This window comes from Neopelma chrysocephalum, unplaced genomic scaffold (assembly GCF_003984885.1).
Source record: "Neopelma chrysocephalum unplaced genomic scaffold, ASM398488v2 Primary Assembly neopelma1_187264, whole genome shotgun sequence".
Taxonomy (NCBI): Eukaryota; Metazoa; Chordata; class Aves; order Passeriformes; family Pipridae; genus Neopelma; species Neopelma chrysocephalum.
The window spans coordinates 1-9,867 of NW_020939110.1; the positions used below are offsets into that span (position 1 = coordinate 1).

General features: G+C 54.7%; 1 protein-coding gene across 1 annotated transcript; it reads right to left on the reverse strand.

Annotated features, from left to right (window-relative positions):
- Positions 1-182: 182 nt before the first annotated feature.
- Positions 183-8,229, reverse strand: LOC113963001 (dystrobrevin beta-like). Its single transcript, XM_027673795.1, has 3 exons — positions 8,119-8,229; positions 2,051-2,136; positions 183-316 (listed from the first exon to the last, which is right to left on the reverse strand). Exons 1-3 carry the CDS (start codon positions 8,227-8,229, stop codon positions 199-201), a joined length of 315 nt encoding a protein of 104 aa, XP_027529596.1. The 3' UTR covers positions 183-198.
- Between the last annotated feature and the right edge of the window lie 1,638 nt (positions 8,230-9,867).

Below are 9,867 nucleotides of genomic sequence, written 5' to 3' on the forward strand. Positions count from 1 at the left end.
GCTGCTCCCAGTGCTCCCAGTGCCCCCAGGGCTGCTGCTCCCAGTGCTCCCAGTGCCCCCAGGGCTGCTGCTCCCAGTGCCCCCAGTGCCCCCAGGGCTGCTGCTCCCAGTGCCCCCAGTGCCCCCAGGGCTGCTGCTCCCAGTGCTCCCAGTGCTCCCAGTACCCCCAGCACCCCCCAAACCCCCCAGGGCTGGTTTTTACCGTAGCAGCCTGAGCTCAGCCAGCAGGGTGGGGTTCTGCTGGGCCTTCTCGGGGGTGGGCTGAGAGGCCTGTTCGTGTTCCAGCCTGAGCCTCTGGATCTCCTGCAGGATCTCCCTGGGGGAACGACACAGGGGAGGGGAAAGGAAGGGCAAAAATCAGTCTTTGCACTGCTCCTGAACAGCTTTTACAGCCCTTTCTGTCAGCCCCAGCCCGGGCACTGCAGTTTTGTTCACTCACCCAGGACGGGTGAGTTGGTGCAGGTGTAGGAACTGCTGCAAAACACACAAAATTTATTACTTAATAAGTGTGAAATCACTCATTGCAATGCCTTTCCAAACCCTTTCGCACGGAATGGGCTCAGAGGCTGTTCCAAGAGGACAAAAGTTCCCTCTTCAGCACAGCCTGCCCGGCAGGTACTGCAGGAAGGGCACCACAGGACCTGCCAGCTCCACTCAGCTCCTCTCTCCCCTCCCCAAGGGCTCTGGGCAGGGCAGCAGGAACGAGGAGAACAACATTGGAACAGAGGCAAACCCTGCAGTGTCCCCAGGGGAAGGGGACCTGCCCAGCCAGAGGGGAGGGAACATCACAGCCATGGCCAAGGGAATGAAACCCCCCTGGCAGTGGGGACTGTTGTCAGCTCCAGGAACTGCTGAGCTGCTCTCCTGGCAGGGCTTCACACCAGCACTGATTGGGATCTCCCCTTATCTGGGATCTCCAGGAATAACTTCAAATAACCTGCAAGGTCTCTTGGTGGAGCACTGAGGCCGTGGCAGTGCCAGGGCTGAGCTGCTCCTGCTCTCCAGGAGCTGATTCTCCTCCAAACCCCCCCCTGGGCAGTGTTTTACCCCAGGGTGCTGAGGGTGCCCTGGCACAGGGCTGGGCAGGCAGCTGGATCACAGCTGGCACAGCAGAGCACAGGGAGAGCTGAGCACAGGTACAAGGAGAGCCTGGAGAGGCTCCACAGGTGACCCTCTGGAGCGAGAAGGATCCCATGGTTTGGGTTGGGAGGGACCTTAAAGCTCATCCTGTCCCACCCCTGCCATGGGCAGGGACACCTCCCACTAGCCCAGGTTGCTCCAAGCCCCATCCAACCTGGCCTTGGACACTTCCAGGGATCCAGGGGCAGACACAGCTTCTCTGGGCAACCTGGGCCAGGGCCTCCCAGCAGGAATTCCTTCCCAATATCCCATCTATCCATTCCCCACAGAAGCCATTCCCTGTGTCCTGTCCCTCCATGCCTTGTCCCCAGTCCCTCTCCAGCTCTCCTGGAGCCCCTTTAGGCTCTGGAAGGGGCTCAAGGTCTCCCTGGATCCTTCCCTTCCCCAGCTGAGCACCCCCAGCTCTCCCAGCCTGGCTCCAGAGCAGAGGGGCTCCAGCCCTGGCAGCATCTGCGGGGCCTCCTCTGGACTCTCTCCAGCAGCTCCACGTCCTTGTGCTGCTGTTGCCCAGGGCTGGAGGCAGCTCTGCAGGGGGGTCTCAGCTGAGGGGGCAGAGGGGCAGATCCCCCCTGCCCTGCTGCCCACCATCCCTGTGGGATCAGCCCAGGGCACGGGGGGTTTCTGGGTCTGCAGACGAGAGAGAAACGGGCTCCGGGTGCTCAGAGCTGGGCAAGATGATTTTAAGAAGATTAGTGGAGAAGATCAACCCACTTCCCGGGGACCGGGGGCAGGGCAGCCCCTCCACAATGCTAATTAAGCAACGTTAATGACTGACTAATCAGTTAACGAGGCAGCTCCGCCTTTGACAAAAGACCCGGGTAAACAACCTGGTTAATGTAACACGGAGGGTTCCAAACAACAAAGCGCAGGGACGGCTCCCAAAAGAGAACAGATCAAAGCCCGTTTTTACCTGTTCTTGTTCTCCAGCTCCGCGATCAGCTGCCGCTGCTGCTTGTTGGCATCGAAGCTGAAGCCCAGGTCCGAGGGCGGGCGGGGCTGGGGGAGAACACAGAGAGTTACACCTGAGAATCACACCTGAGAGTCACACCGAGCACTCCCTGCCTGTCAGGGGCTGTGCAGGGTCCGGATCCAGCCCCAGAATTCCCAGCCTGTCCCAGCCCTGGGACACAGCGAGGCTGGTGATGGTGACCCGGCCTGAGCTCCTGCTGCCTCATCCTCACTGTCCAGGAGCAGCATTTGCCAGATTTTTTTTTAGGTCTTGTTTAGAAAACAAGCCCCCCACACCTACCAGTGCCCACAGCACCCAAAGAATCCTCCTGGGAACAAACCCAGTTATTCATTTTCTCCTGAAGTGCCCTGGTGAAACACTGACCCTCCCATGTCAGTCAGTGAAGAGGAGCTGGAGAAACCCCGTCCAGGACAGTCTGGAATGACCAACAGCTCAGTCTGGAATGACCAACAGCTCAGTCTGGAATGACCAACAGCTCAGCCTGGGACCCAGAGCCCTGCTGGACACCCCCCCATGCTGCCAACAGGCACATTCTGCATCCCCTGGTTCAGCTCTCAGAGCTCCATCAGTGCTCAGAAACACCTTCACAGGAACATCTCCCCAGGAAGGGCTTCCCACAGCTGATCCTGACTCCCTGTGCTCTCCAGAGGTGCCAGTTCTCCCCTTTCCCAACCCATCCAGTGGCACTGGGGTCAAATGAAGCCTTTCAGTGCTGTAATTCCATGTTAAATAAACCTGAACCCAGACCCCCATCTCATGCCATGTTAGGTGGGACCCCCAGACTGCCCACACTGCCCTTGGCACCCCTTGGCACCACAAAGGCCAGGAAACACCATCCATGGAAAGGAACAATATTCACAGGCATTGAATTCAAACGTGGTCATTGCCTCTGCTCTCATTTCTGCCCAGCCTTTTATTAACACCAGATCCTCACTGTCACCACCCTGGAACAGTTTGGGGTGTGAGGGATTGTGATGGCAAATTCCATCCTTCCCATAAACCCGGGGACAGAATCCATCTCCACATTTGCACGTTTTATCCCGAGGGAGGGACCTGCCCTCCCCGGGAAAGCCGTGTGTGGTTTTTAAAACCTCTGCCCTCAGAAGAAACAAACCCAACCCCAAATCCCTCATTTCCTAGTCAGCACTCCCGTGCCTGCTCTCCATCTCCCCAGGCAGGGCTGAATGGCTCGTGCCTGCCAAGATTTATGGCTGTAATTCCAGGCTCTAAAAGCCCCCAGGTTGAGCTCCTGCCCTGCTCAGCAGCTCAGAGCTCCAGGGATGTTTCCCTTTGCTGCTCCACTCCTACCAGGGCTTTTCACTGCAGAGTGCAAAGACCTGCTGGGAGCCAACAGTGCAAGTCAAAATGACTAAAAAAACAACAAAACCAAACCCAACAACTCAACTTCTGCTGAGGCCTCAACAGCTCTGAGATCATCCAAGGGCCCATTTTATCCCAGCAAGAAAATCCATATGAGGGGCATAAAATCTACTCAGAACCCTTCACATCACACAGGACCAGGGAAACCTGTGTTTCACTGTAATTTAGTTTTTCTGTGAGCTGGCCATTGATCCAGGGAGGGAGTGAGCCAGGCTGGAACTGCAGGTCAGGAATCCAAGAGGATCTCCAGCTGGAAGGGATCCATAGGGATCATCAGCTCCAATCCCTGCTGGGGTGGTGTTTGCTGACAGGAGCCTTCAGACCTCACCCACACCACCCCTGTCTGGGGGGAGAGAAGGGGGTGTTTAAACCAGCCCCCAGAGCCAGTTTGGCAGCCACTGCACTTCCCATCACCAGGATTTGGGAGAAACTGTGAAAGAACAGCAAAGTTTGGGTCTCCTGGGCATCAGATCCTTGGTGCAAGGACCTCATGGAAGGTCTGAGCCAGCACTTCAGCTGCTCCACCACCCTGGTGCCACAGGGTTCCTGGGGATCAACAGGCAAAGGAGGGGAACCAAATGACAAAAAAATGGTTCATTTAGCTGGTTTATCAAGGAGGAGAAGAAGGAATGATCCAAGAACCCAGCTGAGGATTTATCTGACAGGAAAAAAATGGTTTACTCATTCTTTTATTTAAAAATTACGCATTAAACAATGCCCAACACCTGAAAGAGAAGCTCCACAAGGGGAATATTCTGTTATTTAGGCTGTGGGCAGCTTTCAGGAGATGAGATGAGATGATCACAGGCTTTTAGCAGTGCCTGATGCTGAGGGAAGAGCAACCAAAAAAAAAAAAGAGCAACGTGGGCAAGAACCTAATTATCGTAACTCATCCACATAACTCAACCTAATTACCCACTCAGCCAGAACTGAGCGTTGGCTTGTGTTTGTGAGGTGCCAGAGCTGCCCCCACAGGCACAGCTCAGCACAGGGGTCCCACCAACCCCTGCCCCACAAACCAACCTGCCCAGGGAGAAAGTGGATATATTCTCATATATACATTTATTCACCCAAAACACAAGGGATCCTCCCCTTCCCTGGGGGTGCAGCCACCCCCTCTGCAGGATGAGCTGTGTCCAGGGGGTCAGGCAGCACCGAGGTGGGACCTGCCCTGGGTGTGGAGGTGGATTTTGTAGGGGGAAGCAGCCAAGGGGGATGCAGGAGATCTGCTCCACTCCCCGCTTTCATCCCCAAGATGATGATGCTGGGCAGGAAAGAGGTTATTCCTCACCTGGGACTGACAAGCTGGGCAGAGCAGCAGAGGGAGGCAAAGCTGTGATCCTGAAAGCTGTGGTTTAATGGAAGTTTGGGTTGTTCTCTGCTGATCCCCTCACTCCATCCATCCCGTCACCTCCTGCCTCTCCTGCTGGAGCTGTTTGGGGTCAGGGCTCTGCCCCGAGCAGATGGGGCAGGGCCAGCCCTGCCCTGAGCACTCAGATTCAACAAAAGGGGTGTTTTGTCTGCAAGAGTGGCTCGAGGGGAACAAGAGCAGCTCAGTCAGAGCTCTGTGAGTGGACACACACCCCCCTGCCATGCCCTGCTCGCCCCTGGCACCGAGGCTTCCTCCTCCCCCTCTCCTTCCTCCTCCCCAGCCCCTGCCCTCCTTCAACAACAAACAGGCTTGGAGTTCAAGAATGAACCCTCAGATCTGCCTCAAATTGTTTTGTCCCGGTCAGACACTGAGCAAAGAAAGGCTTTTCCCCCAAAGGTGTTGAGGGGTGTGTTTGCAGTCCCGTGGTGGGGGATGTTCACCCCAGAACAGCCCTGCAGAGACTCCTCCAACCCTGGAGGGACAGCAGAGAGGGATGGGCTGAGCCAGAGCCACGGCCACGCTGCCTGAGGGATGATCCCAGTGTCCACACTGTCCATGGACAATTCCCAGTGACCACACTGTCCCATGGACGATCCCCTGTGTCCACACTGTCCCCTGGACAATTCCCAGTGTCCACACTGTCCCATGGATGATCCCCAGTGTCCACACTGTCCCCTGGACAATTCCCAGTGTCCACAATGTCCCATGGACAATTCCCAGTGTCCACCCTGTCCATAGATGATCCCCAGTGACCACCCTGTCCCCTGGACAATTCCCAGTGTCCACATTGTCCCATGGATGATTCCCAGTGACCACCCTGTCCCATGGATGATCCCCAGTGACCACTCTGTCCCCTGGACAATTCCCAGTGACCACCCTGTCCCATGGACAATTCCCAGTGTCCACACTGGTCCATGGATAGTTCCCAGTGTCCACACTGTCCCATGGACAATTCCCAATGACCACCCTGTCCCCTGGACAATTCCCAGTGTCCACACTGTCCCCTGGACAGTTCCCAATGACCACCCTGTCCCATGGACAATTCCCAGTGTCCACACTGCCTGATGGACAATTCCCAGTGTCCACACTGTCCCATGGATGATCCCCAGTGACCACCCTGTCCCATGGACAATTCCCAGTGTCCACCCTGCCTGATGGACAATTCCCAGTGACCACACTGCCTGATGGACGATTCCCAGTGTCCACTCAGATGACTCCAAAGGAAAGGGTCAGAATCTTTGCCCCAGGCTGCTGGAGCATGAACAGTGTGTCCCTGGGACCCTCTGCATGAGCATGTCAGCAAATACAGCACATCCCACCTGCCAGGCAGGGCTGGGGAGGACAGCAGGAAATAATTCCATTCCCATCAGCCTCTCCCCAGTGTTCCCAGCAGATACTGGTCTGCCTCGCTTTCAAAGTCTCCACTGACAAATATTCCATAAATCCCTTGTGGCCTCCCCACCCTCCCAGGGAAGGATTCCTTCCCAATATCCAACACTCAACGAGCATCTTTTCTCCTGCTGGATTTCCAGGATGTTTATTCTGTTGGGGTTTTCATCTGATGTTCCCCATTTTAATTCCATACAGAAAGAAAAAATTGCTCTTTTTTTTTTCTTTGGTTTTGGATTTCCCAGCCTCTCCTTCACTCCTGTCTCTCTCTCTTACTGTTTTAATATTAATATTGAAAAAATCAAAAAATTTTGGCTCAAACATCTCAGCTGTTTCATCTTCCAGGAGCAGGGAACCCCCTGCAGACACACAGACGTGTCCCTGGGGATGTGGCACGTTGTCCCCATGGACATGGACACGTCCCACTGTCCCAGGGCTCAGGGGGATGTTCCCCCACCAAGCTACAATTCCCAACTTGGACAAGGGAGGAGGGTTTTCCATTGCTGAGGGATAACGAGAAGCTGCCACGAAGCAAAGCCCTTTCAACTCGGATTCCTTCAGAATATAAACAAAAAAAAATCCACCCATTTCAGCTGATTGGCATTTCTGCACTGGGAATAAACAGTGGGGCCAGTAAATAACTTCAGATTCTTCATGGCCAGGCTCTGGTTGCAATGGAAACTCACTGTTGTTCCTCTTTCATCCCTTCCCTGTCCCACGTCAGTCCCTGGCCCTGCTCTGCCCTCTGCCCTTCCACGTGGGTGAAAAGAGAGCAGGAATTTGTCACAGGACTCTGAGAAGCCTCAACAAACTCAAAATGCTGCTCTGCACACCCAAATAATTGCTTCAGTTTTTGACCCCTTCCAGAACTGAAGTGGACACGGGGGCAGGCTGAGGTGATTCACAGGTTTTTCAAACCATCAGGTTCTTTCAGAACCAGTCGGTGACTCCTTGGTTTTCGTAACACTTTGTTTCCACCAGAAAAAGTCAAGTCATGAGTAAGAACTGTTCCACCACCTTCCAGCGTGACAGTGACTCAGCACTTACTGCCTCACGTTTAACAACTTGAATTTTACATGATTGCATGGAAATTTCCTCCTTTTTCCCATCCAAACCCGAAACTTGGCACTTTATCACTTTAATATTTTAACATGACCACGGCCCTGCTGAACAGAAAGGCTGGGGAGGTGCAACCCCACCCTCTGACAGAGGTGGTGGGAACTGCCACTTAAAAACGTTCAGAAAGCACGATTCTGTTCTTATTAAAGTTTTATAGAAGTATCTGCTCACGTCCCTCTGCCAAAGGTGGGTTATGAGCTGAAGGAAGTTCAGGGATGCGGGAGATGGTTCCTGCAAACTCTGCTCTCCTTCCCTAGGGATAAATAACCTCCCCATCCAGGCAGCCTCAAAATATTCCACAGAATTTCAGTAAATTCTTGTTGTTCTCCTGTAGCAATTTTTTCTGCTGGAGCAGGATTCATTTTTACCCCTTTACAACGTGTTGGGTGTTTCCCTTTCCTGCGAGGAGAAACCGCGGACGCAGAAACCACCTTCCTTTGCCTCTCGGGCTCCTTCCCTCTGGAATAAACACATTCCCCCAGTGTTTGCTCCATGATTTGTTTTCCTCAGGTATCTATTTATCTCCTCTCTGGGCTAAGCAGGACTAATCTGCTTATTCCCTCAGCTGCCCTGACCTCGTTTGGGATCATCCGCGCTCCCGTTCCCCGCTCCCGGGAGTGCTCTGTTCCCGCAGAAACAAGGAACTGTGCTGCTGAACAAACAAACCCCAACTGTTTGGTGCAGGTGTGGGGATCCAGCCCCCCATCCCCACCCCTGGAGCCCCTCCCTGCCCCCTGGGATCACTTACAGCGTTGGCAGCCTCGGCGGCGAGTCTTGCGGCGTACCTGGCGATCAGCCGGTGCTCCTCGTCCAGCCGGCCCGGGCTGCCCAGGACACTGCCAAGGACCAACAGAGCCATCAGTGCCTCACCCCGGGGCAGGGGGGGAAGGACAAAGGGTCAGTGCAAAGAGGGAAGGACAAAGGGTCAGTGCAAAGAGCCAGCGACAGCAAAAGGAGAGAGAGTCCCACTGGAAACGATCCCTGTGATTCCCTTCTCCGTCCCGCTCCCGTGGGGTTCCTGCTGAGCAGAGTTTGCTCCAGGACTCACAGGGCCCAGTTTGGGATGTGTTAAAAGGACTCGGTCCAGGCACAGATTGGATTTGTTTCTGGGGAGCTTGTCTGCAAACCCTTTTGGCTACTCGAGGTCAACAGGGGCCAACAGCCCAGCGATGGAGGAGGATGGAGGATCTGTGGGATCATCCGTGTCCAAGCCAGGATGATTCCCAGGAGGGGAGTGGGGAGGACTGTGCTGACCTGAGAAGGACCTTCTGCCACTGAACAGCATCAACCTCAGTGCAAAGAGCACTTTGCAGGTCAGCCTGACTTACACCTGACTTACACACACCCCTTTACAAAGGGGGGGGCAGTTTAGGATCTGGCCCTTCCCAGCTCAGCTCCAGAGGGTGACACAGCCCCAGCTGGTTCCTATTGCCAGGCTGGACAGGGTTTGGAGCACCCTGGGCTGGTGGAAGGTGTCCCTGCCCATGGCAGGGGGTGGCACTGGACGTGCTTGGAGGTCCCTTCCCACCCAAACCATCCCGGGATCCCACGGGTGCCTCGCACAGGCTGCAGCTGCCTGGGGAATGCTGCTGGAATGGGTGTTGAGAGCCATTTCCAAGAGTCACCAGCAGAGTGACAGCACCCTGAGGTGACAGAGAGAGGGACAGGGAGGTTTGAGACAGGAAAGGCAGAGACAGCTGAGGCAGCAGATCCAGGGGGGGAAGGAAAGGCAGCACCTGGATGTGTCCCACGTTCCACATGAGCTCTGTGTCCCTGGGCACGTTCCCCATGAGCAGATGAACCCAGGCTGGGCACAGGCAGAGCCCCCAGGGCTGAGGCAGCTTCTGCTGCTCCCAAACAATTCCCTTTTTAACTCTGAACACACCAGGGAACACAGGCTGATTTTTGGGTTGTGTTAATTGAAAGCAGCCAATGCTGGGATCTGTTCCCAGCTGGATTTGGTGCCACAAGGAACCAGGAGGGGAATCACAAATGAAAGAGCAGCTTTTTAAATCAACATCCAACCCCTGGACTTGGGAGCTGCTGGTTATCCCAGTGCTGTGCAGAGACCCCTCATCCCACTGCAAAGGGAATCACTGGATCAGCCACAGGAATCAAACTGTCATTGACTGGAACAGCCAGGATTGGGGTGGGAACGAGGAATGTGGCCACACAGCCTTCCCAGTGCCACCCCTGGGGTTCCAGGTGGGACCCACGGACAGCCCAGGGCGGCTCCTGAGGGTGCTCCAGGGAAATTTGGGGTCACCCTCACCACAGACAGCAGCAGGTCAGACCAAACACAGACCTGGGGCACCACAACAGCCACTCCCGGCCCACATCCCCACCTCAGAGGATAATTTGCTTTTCTTTCAGCTTAATTTCAAGGATTTATGTCTCCTTGAACCAAATTTATGCTGTGAACACAATGGTTATTTAAGAATAAATTCCTTAAATTTAAGAATAAGATTTCTTTTCATTAACACCCAATTTAAGAACC